This window comes from Hypomesus nipponensis, chromosome 25 (genome assembly GCF_054491055.1).
Source record: "Hypomesus nipponensis isolate SF chromosome 25, ASM5449105v1, whole genome shotgun sequence".
Lineage (NCBI taxonomy): Eukaryota > Metazoa > Chordata > Actinopteri > Osmeriformes > Osmeridae > Hypomesus > Hypomesus nipponensis.
Genome location: NC_140385.1, coordinates 10986291 through 11007830, shown reverse-complemented (window position 1 = coordinate 11007830; position 21540 = coordinate 10986291). Strand labels below are relative to the sequence as shown.

Genomic DNA, 21540 nt, shown 5'->3' with positions numbered 1-21540 from the left:
TCCCATTGTATTTTACAGCTAAATGTCTTTTTTTCTCAGGTTAAAAAGTCTTTTAGACCTATTTTATTTTAAACCAGACACATTTTATGCGAAATAATTCCACATCATAGTTTGTGGTACGGTATGTGTCTTTGTCATATGACCCGTACGCTGCTGCAGTTCATAGTAGATGTGATATTAGGTGAGTTCGACTTCATGCAGCGCCGGCGTCGCCTGCAGCCGCCTGCAACCCGGCTAACTGGAAGCAGCCAATGTTATTCTCAGCTTCAAGCCAGCCGGCTGCAGCCGTCTGTCGGTTGCATGAAGTCGAACACACCTATTAGTTGATAGTGTCGTAATATCAGAAGATAGTTCGACGTGTCATGAGAAATGGTTTCTCGATTTCTAAAATACATGTATTCCTAGGCAAGCAGGCACATCTGAATCCTGTTTTCAAATAAAGTAGATTATGTTCACAAGCAGTGTGCGTGGACGGTTACACAAGAGTGGTCATTTGCGATTTATCTCCAGATTTCACCACATGCGTTCTGCTGCATTGCCTGGGTTTCACTCAGTGTTTGAATAACATTGCCATAATCACCATTGTATTGCACGGCATCATTTTTTGTTTGAAACAAGTTGACAACAAAGTTTGATTTTCGATACAGTTGTCACACCATATTAATATCTTCACATTTGATGATGTGAGCAATGGGCATGACTTGAGTACCATAGAGGGACTGAAAACAGCTGGAGACTGGTAGATACTGACGAGTGTTTTATTAGAAACACAGATCCGGAGACTGACCTGATAAGCTGTTTTGAGCCCTGGACAAGACAGAAATGGTTCAAGTGCCATTTAATAGATGTTGGTAGGACAGTGAAACCAGTAAGGGTGGCAGATCTGAATAATAGATGCTCGTTTTGCATCAAATACAAAACCATCCACAAAATGATAAGAAATTAAGTGCAAGTCCTTATCTTTAAAAAGCAGGATGGTATCAATTGGTAGAAAGGGAAAGCAAAACTAGGTCACAGGATTGTACGTACATCATAGTAGTAATTCAAGGAGAGCAGGTTCAAAGCCCAACGGTCTTGAACGATTATTTCCTTTCACAACTTTTCAAAGTTCTGTTTCATGTCTTTGTACTATTGTGTACCGTGAGGAGTTTGAGGGGGAAAAAATGAGACAGTTGGTTATGGATGATTTTCATTTTATGAAGAAAAAGTCTGACCTGCTTTTGACCTAATTCAGAGATGTTTTGTGTCAGGTATTTAGCCAGCAAATCCTTGTTGCATACAATTAACCAAAGTACAATGTACAAACACAGGTCCTAAAACAGGCCTGGGATTGAAAACCGATCACACCCTCACTCATGTTTTGCTTTAGCTGCTCGTGGCTATGTCAAGTGAGGTTCAGTCTGGTATCAAGTTATCTAATAAGAGAAGAGATTGCAGTCTCCATTGAAGTGCAGTGTCGAGGGTAGTAAACGTAAGGATTAATGATGGAAACTTGTCTTCATTGCTTTGCTGTCCCTTCTCAGGATTTTCTCTTAATGTCAAAAAGTTTAAAAAGACCCAACGAACACGTGCATACTCCTCGCTCACAGACTCATGGACACGGACGCAGCCCCGGGAGCTCTAGGTCAGTGTCAGGAGCTGTAAGGCAGAGACCGTCCATTGTTTTTTAAGGAGAAAAAAAAAATTGAAATCAAGAAGGAGGACAAAGCTTGCTTCCCCCCTTTCCCAGTCATTTCCTGGGGCAGTCTTGTTTTGTTGTCCCACCGCATGCCCCTCTCTCAGGTGTCCCTTCGGAGAGGGCTTTACAGAGAGAGACAGATGCCCGTGAGGAAGGGGAGGAAGGATTAAAAAAGGAAGAAAAAAAAGGGCCAATCAATAAGCCCCCTCCCCCATCCTCAAATTTGGAATCCAGCCAATCACCAGAGCCGGTGCTGGTGGAGGTTTCGACTGAGGACGGAGCGGATGTCAGCGGTAAACCTGAACAAGAGAAGAAGAGTGACAAGAGTTAGAAAGGGAAAGAGTGGTGAAGCGTCATGCTTTGGTGTGACAGTAACTTGGAGTAGCTTACCTTAGTGCATCGAGCATAGGCAGCAAGTTAAGAAGTGCAGTGTCACTAGGGTCGCTGAACCATGACTTTATGGGTATTGCATTGTCTATAAAACAAGCGAGCAAAAACACAGACACAAACACACAGCCATTAAAAAAACACAACTTGTGATCTCTTATGCAACAAGTGATCTAATGTGCTATTATTTTATCTACAATACAATCTTTGTGTTGTTTGGAAGCGAGTGGGAACATTTTGATTACCCCGTCCTCACAAGCTCTCACAAGGCTACCCGCCTTCTACATAGGCGGGCAGTAGTCTGTTTGAACTAAAGGGTGTAGATTGTTTACACACAAAATGAATGTATAGACATGAGAAAGCTGTTTCACTCCCCTCGCCAACTTACACTTGATTGATTGCTGTTCCATTAACTGTATGGACTTTAATGTTATATACCAACCAAGCGTACTGCGTGTGCATGTTTCGGGGGGTCATCTCACCTGGATGGCTCCGGTAGGCACCAGGTGAGTTATCCAGGATAACAATACTGGCCAGGTCTTCATGTACGACGGATAAGTCTTTAATGTAACTGCCTAAATCCAGTGTGCAGTGCTACGAGAAACGAAGAAAGGTGACTCAGTATGTTGTGATATTGCAGCATGATTCATCCCAACAGCAGCAGCAGCCTCCACACCTCAAAGACCCAGACCAACGCTCCCCTGTCCATTATCCGCGAGGTCACCTGTGCTAATTTAGCTTTTCTTTTTTTTTTTTTTTTTACACAAATGACGAGGAGAACGCTCCGGAACAGCGGTTTCTCCATAGAGAGAAGGAGGGCCGTCTTACCTGTCTATAGTATCTGCGTTTCAGGATGTTCCTATTGTTGTCCAGTTTGTCTGCCACAGCCGAGCCATAGATCTCCATACTGGCAGTGAACACCACAAGCTCGTACCACTGGCTAACCTGGAGGTACCAATTTTCACAGATGGAGGAACACGGGAGGGTCAACAATATCTTATATAATTTGGTTGGAAAACCAATTATATTCAGTTAAGTTTATTCTTAGCAAAGAGAATGTCTGACAACTTATTAACTCATAGGAGCTCTTAGGTTAACTACAAGAGAGGGCAAAGGAATTGGGAAATTACCACTTCTAAAAAGAAGTCGACGTGCGGTCTTTTGTGTACGAAGAATCGGACTGGATGCTTGTCAATGACTACCTGCGAATCATTTGGGGGAAAAAAAAAGATTTTTAGGAGATAAATAAATACCTACAGATCCTTGTGCCATTGTATGTGTGTGTGTGTACCTTGAGGATGAAGTCTGGCGGTGTGCCTGGCCTCACAGTAGGTCTGAGGACCCCATCGTGGTGAGAGTGGATCAACGTCTCGTCCAGATCCAGCACCAGAATCTTCCTCTTCACAGCATCTGGAGAGAATGTGAAGAGGCCACACCAACAAAATGACAGCAACACAACTATTACATTTATCGACCACATAATACTTTCTAAACTGGTCTTGCCAGTCTCATATGTCATCTTGGCCTAGACTACAGTCCTCAGCACTCATATCAAAAGCACTTAAGACAATCAAATATTAAACTATCCTCTTGGTTGTGCAGTATACAGTCAAAACAGTCTTGATTCCATTCTAGCCTCTAGCATTATAACCTCCCTTGCCACAGGTTCGATCACATGCCTCAGCAAGCTTTAACAACAGAAGACGTGAAATACCGTACCGCTAACATAATTGGCAAACAGCCAATTGCTGATTAAAAAAACATTATTTGAATCAAGGGAAAGTCTCTCAGATTAAAGAAGCAATAATATACTTTCCCTTCAAGATGCAAAAAAAAAAATTCACAGATAAATCCCAACGTAATTCCAGGCCCTTTTAAATATTTTAATGCGTTCTGTACTGTAACAACAGACCTCTCAATACATGCACTGAAAACACCCACTTATGCCTTTCTGTATCTTCCATCATCCATTATCTGGTCTGTCAAAAAGGGATGAATGCACATTAAATATGCAAACGTCTTCACAGGCTGACAGCTGGAGATGGTTGAGGTTTAAAAGGTTAAAGGCATTTTCCAGGGGCTGTCTGTGTGTATGTGCACACATTTCCTGGCGAAGGGGGTTCAAGGGAGGTGAGACGGAGTGACAGAACAGTACTCACCGAGTCTGTTTCTGGAGATGGGGGACAGGGGTAAAGTGTCGTACCGCACCGTCTGGTACTGGATTATCTGAAAGAGGAAATGACAGGCATTGAAAGGTCAGGTGGAGTGGGTGTCACTTGAGAGTGTATAAGATGAATACAAAGTACAGTACATAAAACCATACACTTCATGTTACAGTTTGAAAGTTGGACTTCCAAAAAAAAGCACATTTCATGGTACAATGCCATAAAGGCTTAGGTGCAATGAGGTCTGAAAGCCCCCAACTGAATCCATTCACAGCTCCCTATATGGAATGCATAACTGGGAAAAGGGATTCCTTGGGGAATGGGTATGTCCCATTGTTGCTGTACTGTACACACGCAACTTCTCCCTAGTCCAGACTATTGACATCCATCCACTGCTCCTAGCTTCCCTTCTTTTCTCTGGGGCACTTGACACTACAGGGTGGACACACTTCCGCTGTACTGTCCTCAAGCTCTGTTCTTCCTAAGGGCTATTTATAGGACACCCAGCTGTCTGCCAGTGTCAATGGAATAGGGGCCTAGTGAAAAGGGACACTCGCAGCAGGGTGACTTTGACGTCTCCTGGCCAGGGTTGTTTTGTCCCAACCCTTCCAACAGGGCCTCCCCTCCAAGCCCCCTCTCTGGCTAGGCAGAGTGGGCCCGGGAAAAAGCAGTTTAGAAATGGCTGCTGGGATGAAAACAGGTGGTGGGGACAAGGGAGGCGGGGGAAGAAACAGCCCTAGGTGTAGTGTGTGCACCTAAGTTCAGCTGCTACCCTCCTCTCTCCTCTTCGTCCAGGCTGTCTGTTGTGTCCTGGGAGATTATGCATCGTTGTCGCGAAGATTATGATGCAACGGGCTTACCATGCGTTTACTAGGGGCTGCATAGGTTGGTAAGAACTTGTAGCATATGTGAGATTTTCTTGTTCCCATCTAAGACAATTCACGACTGACAGCAGTACTGAAAGCAGCATGTCACATTAGAAAGTGCAGTTACTATATAGTCTATTGTCACATATGGCTGTATTCCTCAATTGGACAACTTATGTCCAATTGAGTCCAACCGAGTCAGCCTGCCCTTCGATTGACAAACCTGACATTCCAATGAATAGACCTAGGCCTCAAGGCACTTAAATCATAAGCACTGAACCAGTATTAAGCAATGCTGTAAAACTTTAAACACTTGAGCTAGCTCATGTGCGGGGCAGTGTGTGTTTGTGAGCCGAGGTACTAGTTTATGAGCGTGTGAGGGTGAGCTGGATACAGGGCATTCTCTGTGGAATGGTAATCCCTCAAACTTCATATTTTTTCTAAAAAACTTCCCCTATAACCCCTGCTTACTACAAAATGAAGTACAGAAACCACCACTGACAACATGAGTCCAAATACAATTTTCGTGCACCTGTGGAACGGGTGTGTAGCCTTACTAAGATGTGAGATGTTACTAAGATATGTGAGTGTCTTATGCAGAACGTATGATTTGAACAACTACTCAGATGTACAACTATTTAGTTGCCTTCCCTGCTCACAACACATAACACGTTAAGAAACAGTGGGTATTGTCCCTGCAGTGCCCTGTAAGGCTTCCCAAAAAGAGTAGGCAACCATGATACGAGTCCGACGGTCCGATTGTCAGTCAGGTCAGTTTTTCCTCTAGGCCATATGTGACACCAAAACTTAAAAGTAATTGACCACGTGGCTTCTAGGATGATTGGTTTAGTCGTTTTTTGTGTGTGCTTTTTTACTGACAGAAATGATCACCAATAAATTCACAAGATGAATACAATACAAAGGTGTTGACAAACTGCTAGGTGTCATTCAATGATAATTCTCACCGTACGAAGGTGCTTCCTGAGAATATACAAGATGAAGCCCCATATTCTGGACGATACTCCAAGTAAAGTGCGGATGCCAAGTAGACACTGTCGAGTCTTCAGCATTACGACGACTACTCAAGTATCCAGACTCAGGAACAATGCTATGCCGAAATGACAGACTAGTCCTGACAGCCAATGTGATTCAAGCTGTTAAATAATGTCAATTTTTTCCCCTTTCGCTTTCCTATCAAAGAATCGAACACATCTAATTTAGTCGAGACGAAGCAAACATGCGAGTGGCTACCTCTGCACGCTTGCTACACAAACTCATAGATAAAAACGCATCGTGGTTGTAAAGTTGACTATTTGTTAAAATAAATAAAAAACGAAACACCTATACGTGGATATTCCTGCACGACGACTGCTAGTATTACTAGTCGGAGTCACCACGCAGCTCGCTAGCTGATATGTTGACCACCTTGAACATTTAAGAAAAATTGCCCAAAACTTTCGTGTTTCCCGGCGTCACGTCACTATAGGGTCTTCTTCTCTTTGTGTCTTGTCAATTCAGAGCATCTACTGGGAAACACTTAAAGTCAAACAGTCCACGTTAAAACTCTTTGTAGTTTACAGCAAATCCGGAATAGAACAGCGAGCCGCCATCACCGCCTTTCCGTCACTTCCGCGGCTTCTTGCCTCAACCCGATTCGAACCTGGTGGTTGCGCGCAGCACGCTCCCGTGGAAGGCAAATAGACTAAAGTGGACGAGCACAGCAAATATATATTTAATATTAATTCAAATAAAAAGTTTATTCGAGAGACCTAAAATATTATAATGTACATAGTTGACGAGCAAGTCTCTGATTTAGCGATTCGCTTTATTGCTCTTATCTACATATTCGCCTCGTTTTATGAGCCGTTCAGTGTGTTCTAAAACTTACAAGTGGTTTCAGGCAAGCTTTCACTCATTGATTTGTAAACACTTTCTGCTTTTGTTGGCACACAAGACTGATACCCTTAAGGGTCTCTGATTACATTGGAAAATTCGGATCATTGCGTTTCAGATTAGATTATAGAAATTGACCACCGCTCAATTCATCGTGTTCATGAAAACATAAATGAAGCATGAATGCAAATGTATCCAGGTCATAAAGACAAGAATGAAACATCCAATGAAATACTCATGACTCACTCCAGTGGTTGCTGACAGAAACTGCACAAACATCTGTCTGATTTAGAAATTACAAATTGTGTGAAAATTCATAGGCTATATATATATATATATATATACACACATATTATATATATATATACACACATATTTTATATATATATATATACACACATATTTTATATATATATATATACACACATATTTTATATATATATATATATACACACATATTTTATATATATATATATATACACACACACACACACACACACACACACACACACACACAGCATCCACAAGGTGACAAACAAAACAGTGTTTTATTTGAATAAAGGCTCATTGTGTTCAGCCTTCAGCTGCTCTTCATTTATCAGGAGGCAGATCTTATGACAAGCTTTCATTCAGCCAAGGTATACAACAATTTGCATTGACAGCGCATACCAATTTTCTTTGACTCTGTACATCATATCTTAAAGCATCGAGTATAGGCCTACTTGTCAAATGTGGTAAAAAATAACAAAAAAACACTCCAACTGCAGTCTGCTTGCACTATTTCCGACGCTAGCAGTGCTCTTGCATTCTGAATTCATAGACACAAACATATTGTATATAAATGCCATGAGAACATTTTCTGCCTAGCCTCTGGTCTGTGATTCAGGGTTCTCCAGAATGTCACATATCCGAGGTCCCATTAGCTGTGTGAAGAAAAGACTCCTGCTTTAGTGGGGCGCCTGGCCTATACATCCAGGTCGTCATCAGGATCCTCCTGGTCAAAGTCATCGTTAGCGTCAGGCTCGTACACGATGCGCCCTGAGCCAGGGCCAGAGTGGAGCAGAGCCGACTTCCTGGGAGTAGAGGGGGAATAACAATTAAGACAAAACTTTTACAATTATTACAAATATTTAAGGTACAGTAGGAAGCCACCAATGAATCTCACTTGTCTTTACTGAAAACAAAGGGGAGCGACAGTTTTTCTTTCGCTTGGCGCTCCGTCTCAGACAGACGAAGGTTGAAAGTCAAGTTGGCTGTTGGATCTGTCTATGGATGCAACAAAGGAAATCCCCACGGTTAAACTTTCTCATTATGAGTAATGGAATTGCAATGCCTAGACAAAAAACAGCTGTCATACCTCATATTCCACTGTGTCCATCTGTGTGGCTCCTGAAGGGCAGGGCTTGCCATGTATTGTAACTGTAAAGTCTTCTTTGATGCTAAAGATTTCCTCCTATAGGCAGACAACTGATACATTTACATTTAGCAGACGCTCTTATCCAGAGCAACTTACAGTAAGTACAGGGACATTCTCCCCGAGGCAAGTAGGGTGAAATGCCTTGCCCAAGGACTCATCATTTGACATGGCCGGGAATCAAACCAGCAACCTTCTGATTAATACCCGACTCCCTAACTGCTCAGCCATCTGACCCCCTATTATCACTGACAATATAATATTTGCGTTGTCTTGTCTTACGAATTTCAGTGCCCAGTCTGACCTTGTGTTGTTCTGTGTACTTGACAAATAAAAGACTTGAACTTGAACTAATACATGTAAGACCTGTGTGTCAATCAGAAACCCTTACAGCTTGCAAAATCTTTCCAGATTTTGAGCGTCTTGTTATTTTAGCAACAGTCCCCTGATCCCTGGGCCCAGGTGCTACTGTAATGACTGAGGTAGCCAGGTGGCATACACTTCCCACAGTGCCATGCTGGTGCAGGTCTGCATGCAGCAGGCCAATGATAGTTCTCACAGCTCCACCTAAGGACACAAACAGTAAAAATACAGTGAAATTGTAAAAAAAAAAAAATAGCATTTTAATGGCACTGATGTCACAGGCATTGATGTGTAACAAACTGGAATGTGATTGTCTACTACAGCACATAAAGAGCAAGTGAATCTTCTTAAGCAAGTTCGTGCTGCAGCAGGTGATCTTCAAACCGTCATGAACAAACCTTTCTTAAGTTGATGGAGAGTCTGACAGATGACAGTGGGATTGAGATGCCTCAAAATCCACGTCAAAGAGTCAATGACAAGTGTCAATCCTTTGTTATTGGGTGTTTGCTTAAGATAAGTGCTGATATCGTCTGTGGTAAACTGGTGGATGGTGAAGCGTGGGTTTTCGGTCCATCCGAGGGGGTCAGTATATGCATCATGAAAGTGTACCCTACATTTACAATGACAACAAATAAAAAATTATCAACTGCCCCAATGTATTGTTTTAGTAGTATCAGACTAAATGTGTGTCAAAGTCACCTTTGAATGGATGATTTGTCTAATCCATCTTTGAGTTCCTGCTCACTGACCTCGAAACCCAGCACGTGGACAACTTCCTCCCTAAATAGAATGATAATGTTTGATTTTTAATTTGTGCTTTAAGCATGGCTCTTAACTTCTATATTCGAATTCGATATCTGCTGACGACAGCACATTACCTATTCAGTGCTGCATTAATGTAGCTTTTGAGGAGATGTCGACCAGAGTAATTCACCGAATCTGTAAATGGGAAAAGATACAATAAACAGTTACTTCACAAATAGTTTCAACGCATGATGCTCTGGCCCACCTTTTAAACGCTGGTTGAAATCTATCATCAAATCAAAAGATGTTGGCGATAACGAAAATGTCAACTTGTAATGTAATGCAGTAAGATGCAGACACAAATACATCATGTATTACATAGCTGGCTTCTTAGACAACTATGAAGCAAATTGACAGGCATATTGTACCTTTTATAATAATCAATCCTCCTGCGTCGGCTCCTTGTAATGATTCTAGCAACATGATGGGTTCTAAAAACGTGAGCTCAAAATCTCAAGCTAACTTTACCAATACTACTGCAACCGCGTGCAGTTTGTTAGTCTCTTCATTTCGGATATGCAACCAAAATTGTAAATCATTAAACCCAACAACTCAAAAACAGACGTTACAATAGTATCCAACAAAGTCCATGCTGGAGTTATGAGTGATCAAAATCATGGTTTCCATGGAATGCCAAATTCAGATTTTGTGTTTTGTTTTCAAGCTAGCTGGCTAGCACTAGCTTCTATGTTCGGATGCGGAAATTAAAACTACATATCCCATTTAGTTGAATGGCTCTTGACATAGGTAATGTAGTTTATCACGGTGGATCCGACTAGATGAACGCCCCTGATTAAACTACAATACCCAGAAAAGCTCAAGTTACTGTCATTGCGTTGTGGCAACCACAAGGGGTTCTGCAATCAGTTGACATCCCGATGGCTTGAGTGAGGGCGCGCAAGGGACGACACTGAGACGTATTTTTAGTCCAACTCTACTCGGTTGTCTGCTCTGTTGTGGGGAAAATTGTTCAACTTCGGCTAATTCGTCGACCCAACGCTATTTGACGCAACTTTAAAAAATCTACGGATTGTAGTTCTGCTCTGCGTTCTACGCTTCTTACTTTTACTACCAAACTAGTTTAATTGCAGGATTATTTATGCAATAGCTGCTGTGACGAAGAAATTAGCTCGCTAGCCAGCTAATCTTGTCCTCGACTCGGATTGCCACAACGTCAACGGCTATCTTGCAGCAACTGGGACGCACAACCAGGAGAAACAACACACGGAAAATATATTGTTTCTCGGACTGAATTCTTATTTGAAGAGTTGTTTAGAGTCCTTCGTCCACGGCTGGTGCTGCTCAGAGTAGCAGTCAAGCCGGGTGGAAGAGCAGTCTGCGGCGGATGGTAGCTACTTAGGCTACTAGCCACAAGGCCTTGTTGCTGAGGCGACAATGCTTGAAATAATGTCTGAGCACCAAGGTATGTAGCCACTGCCTAGCTGGATAGCTACATTTGTTTGTCAACTGGGCTAGTTATGAAAGTGTCATTTTGATCCATTGTTAAATAGGATTTGTTTCGTAAAATGTGATCTTCATCGAGTTTTAATAATCTGATCTGTCGATGATAAGTTGTCGACTGGGGGTTGTGCTAGTATTGGTGCTAGGCTAGAAGCTATATCGCAGCATTGAAGTTAGTTGGTTATGCTATCCGATAGCAGTAGCACCTCATTGCGGCAACTACCGCGCTAGACTAGCTAGGTTAGCAAGTTAAAACGCATGACGGCGGGGGAATGATAACGTAGTTTACGTTAACCTTGTTTGTGTCTGCAATTTTTTTATCCAAATACTCCAGTACAGTAGAGCAGTATCAGGGACCACATTTCTTAATGAACTAGTAAAGCATTAACGACTCTGTACTGTGCAGTATGTGACAATATATAAAAATGCGAGCTAGGTTGCTAGCTAGCTCTAGTACTAACGTTAATGGTAGGTAAGTCCCACGCTTCTACTTAAGTATCAACTATGACTACGAAGTATCTAGCTAAACGTCTGCCTTGCCATATAAAATGCGAATCTTCGACAGGTTATAAACGTCTGTTGAAAAGATTAATATCTGAGTTGGGCTCGCTAGCTAATGCTACTTTTACGTAATAGAAATAATTCACGTTGCGTTGGGTTTGCAGTTCTGCTGGCTGGTAGCTTTACATGGATAGCCTAGTTAACTTGAGCTTCTGATAGTTTACTGATAAGTAAACTAGTCCAGCTAGAGTTAAATGTCAAACTTTCCTGCACAGAATGGATTTTATTTGTTGGCGTCGAGCTTGCTAGCTACAGTAGGGGTACTGGAGAATCATTGTTTGTGCGCCATTATTCGGACAACCCTAGTTAGTGCTAGCTAGGTCCTGTACTGTAGCTAAGAAAACGTATCCGCTGAAACCTACCACTATTGTACTACTTGCTGACGTAGTAGTTTGCTAACTGGCTAGTTACGCTTTGCACCAGAGTTTACGATAAACGCGTATGCTAACGTTAATAATAGCCGCTGTCGGGATTTGTATTGTCCTCTTGTGTAGTAGCTAGTTAGTCAGATTCAATTGGTTATTAATGTTGAGAATACTTTTACCACCTTTGTAACTTGCTAGTGTATTGCTAATGTTGGTGACATGGGCTTTTACGTTTACACCAGACACAAGAAAAAACATGACAATAAGCCATTCTTGGCCAGTCAGTAGACTACTAGTAACGATAGCCAGCGTCAACTACGGTGTGGGTCTAACAACGTTACCCGCTAATAATCACCTACCGTAACACATCTAGTTTGCAAAGAAATTGCATTTTTTTTGTTGTAAAATGTTCATTATTTTGTGGGAACTCACGATTTTTATCTCCTCCACAGATTCGTTATTGAAGTGCAAAACTGAGCCTCTGGTGAGTACACTTCCGGTGTAGAGATCTTGTTCTTCATATAACCCCTTTTGAGTGTCAGTGCACTGGCAAGAGCTGGACATATGTTTACTTTGCCTTAAAGTTTAATGTCATTTCTACCTTCAGCCTCCAGAGAGGAGAAAGAGGACTGTTGAAGACTTTAACAAGTTCTGCAACTTTGTATTGGCATATGCAGGATATATCCCCAGTCCCAAAGAGGTAGGCTGTTTACACACTCTCCTGTTTACCAAGATGTTACATAGAATCAATGTCTTCATGCTATTTCAAACGCTGTAATGTAACAAATTGAATTTGTTTTTACCCCCTTGTAGGAAAACTCATGGTCTCCGGCATCTTCCAGCTCGCCACACAGTTCAGGGGCATCAGCAGAAGGCGGGGGTGGTTGCAGCGGAGGAGGAGGCAGCTCGATCGGGGCCAGCTGGGGTGATGGGAGCTCCGACCTGCACACCATCCACACGTTTGTTCACAAGGCTCGCGCCAACAAGGGCAAGGGCATGCGCCGCATGCATTCGGACAGCACCCTCCTGGACAAGATGCGCCTCAAAGACTCCCTGTACGACAGCCAGGCCAGCAGCAAGGCAGAGCGCAAAAAGGACAAAAAAATGAAAAAGCTGTCCATGGGCTCGGCCGTGTCGATGGCTGGGGGCGAGAGCGGGAGTAGCGGAGGGGAGAAAAGGGCTCGCATCAAACGCAGCAAAAATCCCAAGCAGCCCAAAGCCCTGAAGAAGCTCAAGAGCTCGGCCACTCAAAGCGAGACAGACTCTGAGACGGGCCACATTCACGTCGGAGAGCGGTCAGTTCGGGAAGACCTCACTGGGCATGGCGTCTCCACGCAGGGCATGCAGGGGCTGGCCAAGATGCATGCAGAGGAGTCCACCAGGGAGGCAGAGATGAGCTCGAGTGAGGGAGAGACCTGGATCGCAGATGAGGATATCATGGTAGAGTCTGGTAAGTAACATCCTGCAAACGCAAAAGTTTGACACTTTCCTGTTATTCACTGTCCACGGTTGTAAATCGGCACTTGTACTGTGCTGCCCAATATTTCTTAGTGTATTATGTTTTCAGATGTTTAGCAATTTTATGAAGTGCACCAGTACATTTTGTTTTAATTTCCATTAAGGGGAACGATTGTGATGAATTCTTCTTCTTTTCAACACAGGTGATGATTCTTGGGACCTGATAACCTGTTACTGCGGGAAGCCATTTGCAGGAAGGCCAATGATTGAATGCAACCAGTGTGGCATATGGGTTCACCTGTCCTGCGCCAAGATCAAGAAGTCCAACGTTCCTGACATCTTTTACTGCCACAAGTGCAGGGACACACGACGGTCAGGGCACAAGAAAGACCCTTGAATAGAGGGATGTGAAGGACGACCAGGCAGCCCTGCCCTCACACACATCCCTCTCAAATGACTTTCATCCTCTCTTCTCTTTGTCCTCCAACACCCAAGTTCTGTACTGCGATGCCTACCACTGATGAAGCCTAAACTTTCACCTGGATGGCAACATTTAGTTATGCCAGTTTCTTTTGACAATCACAAGCATTCTCATTTACTCATGGTGTTCTGTCTCTGTCTGCCTCTGTGAAAACTGGCCATGAAACATGAGAACAAAGTGAGACGGGTGATCTCCACATCAGTCAAACACAAATGTAATTGCCTCTCTTGCTCAGTATTGTTACTAAAATGAGACTGGCATACTGTTTACTGATTTGAAATGTTAACTGCGCGGAAATATCCACTCATCGTTTTCATGTTTTGTCCTACCAGAAAGTGCACGAGAAGTTAAGAGAATTATTTATTTCAGCATCAATGGGCTTATCTTTGTCTGTCCAAGGAAAATTTAGTATTTTATAGTTTACATCAGATTTTGTGAAAGCCACCTTTTAAATGGTTATCAATGCCATGCTACTGCCACACCATGCATAGGTAGAACCGTTTCCCCCTCATTATTGTCAGAAAAGATTATGCGTTTTGTTTTTGTCCATACATTTCTTTATTAGTGCTAGATGGGCAGCTCTTGCGATTGTTCTTGTGGCAGTTGTCACAGACGCTTATTTTTGATTTATTTTGTATTTGTTATTTGTCTTTTACTAGACACTCAGTTAGTCACTGAGTCTTAGTCCCTAGTCACTCGTAGGATCATTTTTTTCCAATTCAAACAAATGGCAGATCAAATCTGAATGTTGAATCAATTCCATGTGAACGCACACAAACAGCTGTGCTAGGATGGTGCACTTTTTTTTCTTTTCTTTTTTTGAGGTGAGCCCATACCACCACCCTATTTTGGGGGGTGTAATTGAAGAGTAGAGTTGACAGTTTTTCCTCTATCTGCTAAATGAATTTATAAGCATAAACTAACAACATTGGTGTCTGCAAGTTTGTGATGCAGCACTTATTGTGTCACTGTCAGGCTTATCTTACAATCCAGATTTCGGAGCCTGCTCACTTTGTTTTCATTGACTTTTTTTTGTGTGTTTTGTTGTTTTTCATTATTGAAACTCTTCTAAATTGAAGACTAGTTTCATTGTCGTTAGGTAAATTGTAAAAAAAAAAGAAAAAAAAAAAAAGGAAAAAATACATTCTGTTGGATAGCCCAGACTTTACCATGTAGAAGTGGCTCAAAGACTTGCATGAATGGTTGTACAATTTTATTATTTCTTTCATTTGTTTTTACTTTCAGCTTTCTGAAAAGTTAGACATGCTCCCAAATCAGAGAATGAACGTAACAGGATTGTCAGGATTGACTCTAAACAGAAGTTGGCTTTGTGTGTACAGAAAATAAGTTGATGCCACCAGAGTCATGGCATTCTTCTATGTTTGGTTGGTTTTACCTTCTCATCCTTTTTTTTGTTTTTTGTTTTTTTGGGTGGCGGTGGAAGTAGTGTTATGTTTACTCCCCTAAAAGCAAATGCACTCTTGCCACCTCCCTCAATTATCTGTATATACCCTGTTCTTTGATGACTGTATATATGTGAAAGTGAAGAAAGAGAAAAATAGCCAAGCAAATGTTATATTTTCGGCATATGATATTGTTTTCTTTAACTGTAGCTTGAAAAATAAAAAATGTTCATTCTTGGGGACTGATGTATTGTTATTGCGTACACATATATATAAATAAATGAGAGAAAATAACGGGTCAAGCAGATATATTTATTTTGTGTATTAAGTACATCCTCTAGAGGGCGAAAGACAATACATCTTGGTTGGTAAGAGCTGTTTAAATATTTATAAATACTGAAGTAACTTTGCAAGCTGTCAAAGGAACATTGTCCATGTGTGAACAAAACAAACCATAAAAAGGAAATATAACAAGGGAGATTTGAGATGAACAAAGTTGTCAGCAGTTCTTGATAGCCTCTTCATTCCCAGTAGTCTTCAGGTGCATCCTGAGGGGGACACAAGGTCTAATTGACATTCTGACAGATATGTATGTTGATCGGGATTATGACCTTTCAATCACATAGGGCTAAAAAGTTGGCACACGTGTAAGAAGTTGACCATTCAACCCCAACCAGTTCTCTCACCTTTCTACTCCTGTAGCTGGACATGAGAGTGCTGCCGCCAATAGAATCCAAAGGAGACACCCTTTTTCTGAAGTTCAGAGAAGAGACGGAACAGATCTGTTACAGTTAACTTCCCACTTTCGGGGCTGGATGTTGTGATTTCTAATTAATCTATGGTAACCCTGGTCAGGAGTCCTGTAACAGATGAGTTACTCTTTGCCTACCAACGTTTATATCTTATGTGTCTGTAAGACAAATCGTTTCACAATAATCGATCGCTGCTTCATCAGGGCACTCCCCCTTCCTGATCTCTCACCTCTTGTCCTTGGGTTTACGACGGCGTTGGTTCTGATGCTGATGGACAGACAGGCGTTCCAGTGGGGCGTGGAAAGTGGCGGATTGAGAAGTGGCGGACTGACTGTGGCGTCCTTCAAAATCTTGCTTTGTATTGCCCTCATCACCTGGAGAAAGGTCAGCTAAATGCGATATCTCAGCCAGGTGGGGGAAAAGCTCTTGGTCCAGCCATTTAACGTCCTGATGAGAAATAAAGTATAGTATTAATATTTCAATGTATGCTGTCACTTAAATTTCCTTTGGGATTAATAAAGGAAATTTAATTATATCAAAAATTCCCCAACATACAACAATATAACAGGTTATACTCATCAAATACCAGAGTAAATTGACTATAGGCCTACATGGGAAAAGGTGAGTGTGTGGTGCTTGCATGTATTTACCCTTTTCTGTCTTAGCGTGTCAGGCAACAAAAACGCTGACAGATGTTCCAGAATTAGGCAAAGTCCCAAGACAGGTAACGCACACCTCGCCGAAAGCATCTGTAAAGATAAAGTGCTATTGTAGCCATTGATAAAGAAAGTGCAACACAAGAGGTACAAGTCAACAGAAAATACACTAGAAGATGCAATGGAGACTCACTGTAACTTGATAGGGATTTTGCTGTTGCTCTTGCTCTTGCTTGTGTCTTCTCCACCTTTGTTCTCTGTGCTGCTGGGTGATGTGTAGGGTATTTGTAGGAACAGGGCTGGGGTGGGTTTATATTTGAATGGGATGAAGATCTGTTTAGGCTATGGGTGTGTATGTTGGACACACTGTGGACTTCCGACGTCCCAATTACATCTCCTACCCACATTGCCATTGTTGAACTGGGGGTGGGGTTTGTGTGTGTGTATGGAGGGGGGGGGGGTCAAAGATTTCCCTTACACACACACACCACTACCAACCCCCAGCACCCACCTCTTTCCACCATGATGAGGACATGATAAGGACATTGGATGCCGTTCATCGTGTAAACACTTTAGATGCATGGAGATGCATGTTGGATGGCTCTGGAGTTTGTCAATCTGTCAAATCTGGAGTTTGTCAATCTGTCAAATCTTTTACGCAATCTAAATACCGAGTTAGATATACACATGTATAAATGAAATTGAATTGGCACAGAACCCCAATAATAATACAAACATCACATTTTTGGAAATCTCACAAAGCAAGGCGCTTGACAGTAGGACATGCTGAGAAATTGATGTTTAAGAATTTGATAATAAAAATAATTTTACCGACAAATAATGCAGAATCAATGTTGTAAAAAGCTATAAAAGCTACCAAAGAATACAAAACAAAGGGATATGAGTGAAGAGGGAGGGGTTGTGTGGAGTAAGGGACCGCTTGGAGCAAACAAGCGGTTGGACACGTTTCTACTTTTCCTCTTTTCCCGCCCTGTCCTAATTATTTCTATTTTGGGCCCTCTGGGGCCGCCAGACCTAGAGCTAGTGCTGATAGATATCCCGTACAAAAATAAACTGACTAGCTGTCGAAGCTTCCCTCAGCAAGGGGCCTGTCAGGCCCACCCAGGAGTCTGTCAACATGGGCAGGCTAGATAGGACTGGCTGATTACCCTAATTAACAGAGACGTGTGGTACTGCCGGTCATCATGAGTGTGTGTGGCCATCTCATGGCAAAAGACAACCAACTCCCCCACCCAAATGTGTGTGCTTGTATGTGTGTGTGTAGATGTGCAATAGGTAAGAAAAAGAAACGTTTAGTCCTCTATAAACATGTTGCTTAAGCTAATGAGGCCCTCAGAGAGTTGTTTAGCAAATTTTTGGAGTGGCCCGCTACTTTCCAGCCAATTATGTTCCAGCAGTCCTGTTTCAACCAATCACCTTCAACTCAAGCTAGAGGAAAGCGTGGAATTTCAGATAAGAATTGGGCGCGCTGTTTTCTCATTGTTAAATGTAATTGATCATGTTACCTATTGCAGCTTTAAAGTGTGACATGTTTCACCGTAACTTTCAGTATGTGCGGTCAAAATTGCCCCCCACTCTTTTCACCCTAATTGGCCTACAAGTATCCAAGGCAGTGTGTGTGCCAAATTTAGAACAGTGCAGTACCCATTGGTGGCTTGCGAGATGCATGGCTCCGTCTGTAGACAGTCGGCAGCCCACGCTATGCTGTATGGAAAGTCAGTAGCTGTGCCTGTTGGCGGCAAATATGATAGTGAAGTGCCAGTGCCCGTTGGCTCCCAAGATCCATGGCTCTGTTGTGTAATACAGCTCAACATAATGCGTTTATATATTCAGGCTATAATTATTTGTCGCAAATTGCTCATCCAAACACCTTCACATGTAACACTGCCAAAAGGCTACTTGTCCTGAGCATAACACCTTGCGGATTTCTACTTCAAACAACGCCCAACAGACACACACTCACACACACATACTGAAATTCCTAGTCTGCAGAAAGTTCGATGCAAAGTGCATAATAAATCACAGAGCCTGTTTATAACTTTTAAATTTAGAGGTGACATTTTTACTAAAATAAGTGCTTAGTATCTTCAACACAGTAGCATAATAGCCTATGTGTAATCTCCGCTGCTCTCAAGTTGATTTTGCTGGCCGCCAACATAGCGTTTAAAAATGCACGAGTGTGATGATGATTGTAGTTTGAGAGTAGGAAAATGAGATATGTGGCATTTGGTCTACTTTATTAGATCAAGTTCATATTATTCTATGGCTTTTCTGTGAGGCAGTGACAGCAGGAAATTGCAAAAACGTTGGTGGATTTAACTGTAGATTTATTTCCAAGCAGGAGGATTAAGATAGTTAAAATACAGTCGGCTAAAATGTTGACAGATCTCTATGATCATGAACAGAACAATGAACTATTATGCACATTAGGCGCTCATATTGTGTGCCTTTATTTGTAATTGTAATGTAATTACAATGTGCTTACATAATAATAAAGTTGGAACACATAGTTAAACTTACATATATTTTAAATACTACTCCAACCGAGTCAAACATGGTCCTCTAGTGGTGGTATTTTAAAAAGTTACAATAACAAAACCTGTAGGATATACATGCAAGCAGCAATGAGGTGGCCGAGCAGTCACATGACCCAGACAACATTTTAGACATCAGGTGAACTTCCTGTTTTCTGGCTTAAACGCACATTTTGATTAGTGTACCAGGCAAACGGTTTCGAAAATCAAAACATCATGTGATAGCTTTTGTGAGGCTTGGTCTGAAGATAATCTCTGCCAAATTTGGTAAAGATTGGACAACATTAATAGGAGGAGTAGAGAAAAAACAGTCATTCAAAAATAGCCGCATCAATTCGGTTGTTATCACTAATTATCATGTGTCAGAAACGGGATGTCCCAAGATATCATGAGACAAAGGAACACATTTTTGCTTCCTGCAACCATGCAGTGATCACATGACACCAATAGTTTGGACATCCTCAGAAGAGGGTTTCCCAGTCAACAGGTGTTGATTTCTCAAATAGTTGCTGAGATATGACCCAACTTCCTGTTTGGTTGCCTTGTTGCTGATTTTGATTGGCTGTACCGGACAAACGGTTTTGAAAATCAAAAATCATTGAAATCATAGACATAATAATAAAGAGTAGACTCCGCATCGATCGCTATTGCCTACTGGCACTGACAAGCCGTGGGGCCGCCATTTTGGAAAGGTCAACCGCTCCACTCAGTGTAATCTGTTTGGCTGGGGCTATGAGCTGTCAGCGCATTTAATTAATCATACCGAACTGAATACCGAACTGATTTTCACGCGGTTTGCTTTGCTGCAAAGGTCATACATGTAGCTATGATACAGGACATGGTTATTCTTTTCACAAAATAAAACCAATAGTAGGCCTATGGTAAATGTTACATTTTGCTAATGAAAAGTAATCCCCGAGCTCTGTTTGCGATTGTCCGCCGATTTGAGCAGAAATATGCTGCACAGTGCTGGTATCTTGTTTATTCTGACGCTAAGCAACTAGGAATTTTCCCTTTCAAAGATGGCGGTCGCATTTCTCGCGCCCAGCAGCCAATGCGGCGTCTACTCTTTATTATGTCTATGATTGTAATACCTAATGCTAGGGACCAGTAGCCTGGTCCGAACCAGACCCTCGTACATTTCATTTGTACAGGGGGTCTGGGATCACTCCATTGACAAACGTTAACTTCCTTGAAGGCGGGTCCTCTGTTGAAGACAATAGTTGAAAACTATTGGATCTGCCCAGAACCACTCTGATTTGCCATAACCAATCGCAAGCGTTCGCCTTAGCCAACTCCTTCACCACTACTGTAACGGAGCAAGCTGCCTTAGCTGGAAAATCAAACTTTTCCCGAACCCAGTGGGGAGGAGGGCCACAACATCATGGCCACCAACAAAACTCAGCAAGGAATGTTCTTGCTCCGGCTTTAACATATGGATATTCGGCAGCATTGCCACAACCGCAGAATAGTTTCGCTCGCATCTTTCTCCGCCGCCATTATTGAACTACTAAAACTAGTGCACAACATTAACGTCATCGTTCTCAGCCACTCCCTCTGGTCGCTGATTGGACCTACAAAAAAATTGTTTCTGGAAACCGACTTCAGAGCCGAGCTCCCAGACCTAGCCTGCCTGCAGCCCAACTTCTCCCGCCCACAAAAAAATGTGTTCGGGAAGTTGGGTCTGGAGGGTCTCGTATTGGGGACAACTACAGAAAACCTAGAATCGGACGGACCAATGAAATTGCCAGGGCGGGCTTTATACGATGATGGACAGATGATCAACAGTAACGTAATCAACAACGTCACGAAAGAGCCCTTGGGTTGAATTCGTTTTCAACAAACAACATAATACGTTGCTCTGATTGGTTGAAGGTCTATCCAATTGAGCGTAGAGGCATTTGTTTTACGAGTTCGGTTGAAACACGCTCAGTACTCAAAGCCCAACGGAGAGTTTTCAGACTCATATTCTGACTAGAATTATGAGTATGACAATGTCAGGCTATCCCAGACCTACTACTGAAGCGAAATCCAAATTGAGTGGAAGTACGTAGGAGGGCAGAGCCAGGCTACGTCGGAGGCGCCCCGATTGCGAATCCTAAATACAACATGTTGAATATTTGCGATCAGAAATCCTGTTGTGTGGGTGGAACCCCGAGGACAAACCCCGAGTTTATCACGTGAAACGAAACAATATCCAGTCAGAAAGCAAGCTGAGAAAGAAGCATAACAAACGGAGTCACGGCGCAACACAAAGTTAAATGTAAATAATTTGTGG

At 42.3% G+C, this 21540-nt stretch overlaps 4 protein-coding genes across 4 annotated transcripts; 1 reads left to right on the top strand and 3 right to left on the bottom strand.

Moving 5' to 3' along the window:
• Positions 1-1176: 1176 nt before the first annotated feature.
• Positions 1177-6750, bottom strand: LOC146222252 (CTD nuclear envelope phosphatase 1A-like). The gene is made up of 8 exons (XM_084692168.1): positions 6062-6750; positions 4225-4291; positions 3357-3475; positions 3196-3267; positions 2894-3010; positions 2548-2659; positions 2069-2153; positions 1177-1977 (listed from the first exon to the last, which is right to left on the bottom strand). Exons 1-8 carry the CDS (start codon positions 6164-6166, stop codon positions 1917-1919), a joined length of 738 nt encoding a protein of 245 aa, XP_084548294.1. The 5' UTR covers positions 6167-6750; the 3' UTR covers positions 1177-1916.
• Positions 6751-7518: 768 nt separating this feature from the next.
• elp5 (elongator acetyltransferase complex subunit 5) lies at positions 7519-10267 on the bottom strand. Its single transcript, XM_084692167.1, has 8 exons — positions 9939-10267; positions 9645-9705; positions 9466-9546; positions 9165-9376; positions 8795-8970; positions 8347-8442; positions 8155-8255; positions 7519-8062 (listed from the first exon to the last, which is right to left on the bottom strand). Exons 1-8 carry the CDS (start codon positions 9991-9993, stop codon positions 7954-7956), a joined length of 891 nt encoding a protein of 296 aa, XP_084548293.1. The 5' UTR covers positions 9994-10267; the 3' UTR covers positions 7519-7953.
• A 182-nt stretch (positions 10268-10449) lies between these two features.
• phf23b (PHD finger protein 23b) lies at positions 10450-15541 on the top strand. The gene is made up of 5 exons (XM_084692166.1): positions 10450-10993; positions 12410-12441; positions 12565-12657; positions 12771-13407; positions 13619-15541. Exons 1-5 carry the CDS (start codon positions 10966-10968, stop codon positions 13810-13812), a joined length of 984 nt encoding a protein of 327 aa, XP_084548292.1. The 5' UTR covers positions 10450-10965; the 3' UTR covers positions 13813-15541.
• A 53-nt stretch (positions 15542-15594) lies between these two features.
• LOC146222249 (uncharacterized) lies at positions 15595-16835 on the bottom strand. Its single transcript, XM_084692169.1, has 4 exons — positions 16702-16835; positions 16281-16498; positions 15986-16052; positions 15595-15847 (listed from the first exon to the last, which is right to left on the bottom strand). The coding sequence occupies exons 1-4, from the start codon at positions 16798-16800 to the stop codon at positions 15821-15823; spliced, it is 411 nt and encodes a 136-aa protein (XP_084548295.1). The 5' UTR covers positions 16801-16835; the 3' UTR covers positions 15595-15820.
• Positions 16836-21540: the final 4705 nt, after the last annotated feature.

Bases quoted from the DNA above. Each gene is read 5' to 3' on its own strand.
- LOC146222252 (XM_084692168.1), bottom strand. From the start codon at position 6,166: ATGCTGAAGACTCGACAGTGTCTACTTGGCATCCGCACTTTACTTGGA. The intron at 4,292-6,061 runs GTGAGAATTATC...TTCCTCTTTCAG, and splicing joins TCAGGAAGCACCTTCGTACG to ATAATCCAGTACCAGACGGT. The intron at 1,978-2,068 runs GTAAGCTACTCC...TCTCTTGTTCAG, and splicing joins CCTATGCTCGATGCACTAAG to GTTTACCGCTGACATCCGCT.
- elp5 (XM_084692167.1), bottom strand. From the start codon at position 9,993: ATGTTGCTAGAATCATTACAAGGAGCCGACGCAGGAGGATTGATTATT. The intron at 9,547-9,644 runs GTAATGTGCTGT...CATTCTATTTAG, and splicing joins ATTAATGCAGCACTGAATAG to GGAGGAAGTTGTCCACGTGC. The intron at 8,971-9,164 runs GTTTGTTCATGA...TTGTGTCCTTAG, and splicing joins TCTCCATCAACTTAAGAAAG to GTGGAGCTGTGAGAACTATC.
- phf23b (XM_084692166.1), top strand. From the start codon at position 10,966: ATGCTTGAAATAATGTCTGAGCACCAAG. The intron at 10,994-12,409 runs GTATGTAGCCAC...TCTCCTCCACAG, and splicing joins AATAATGTCTGAGCACCAAG to ATTCGTTATTGAAGTGCAAA. The intron at 12,658-12,770 runs GTAGGCTGTTTA...ACCCCCTTGTAG, and splicing joins ATATCCCCAGTCCCAAAGAG to GAAAACTCATGGTCTCCGGC.
- LOC146222249 (XM_084692169.1), bottom strand. From the start codon at position 16,800: ATGCTTTCGGCGAGGTGTGCGTTACCTGTCTTGGGACTTTGCCTAATT. The intron at 16,499-16,701 runs GTAAATACATGC...ATTTCTCATCAG, and splicing joins ACACGCTAAGACAGAAAAGG to GACGTTAAATGGCTGGACCA. The intron at 15,848-15,985 runs GTGAGAGAACTG...TGTCCCCCTCAG, and splicing joins CCAGCTACAGGAGTAGAAAG to GATGCACCTGAAGACTACTG.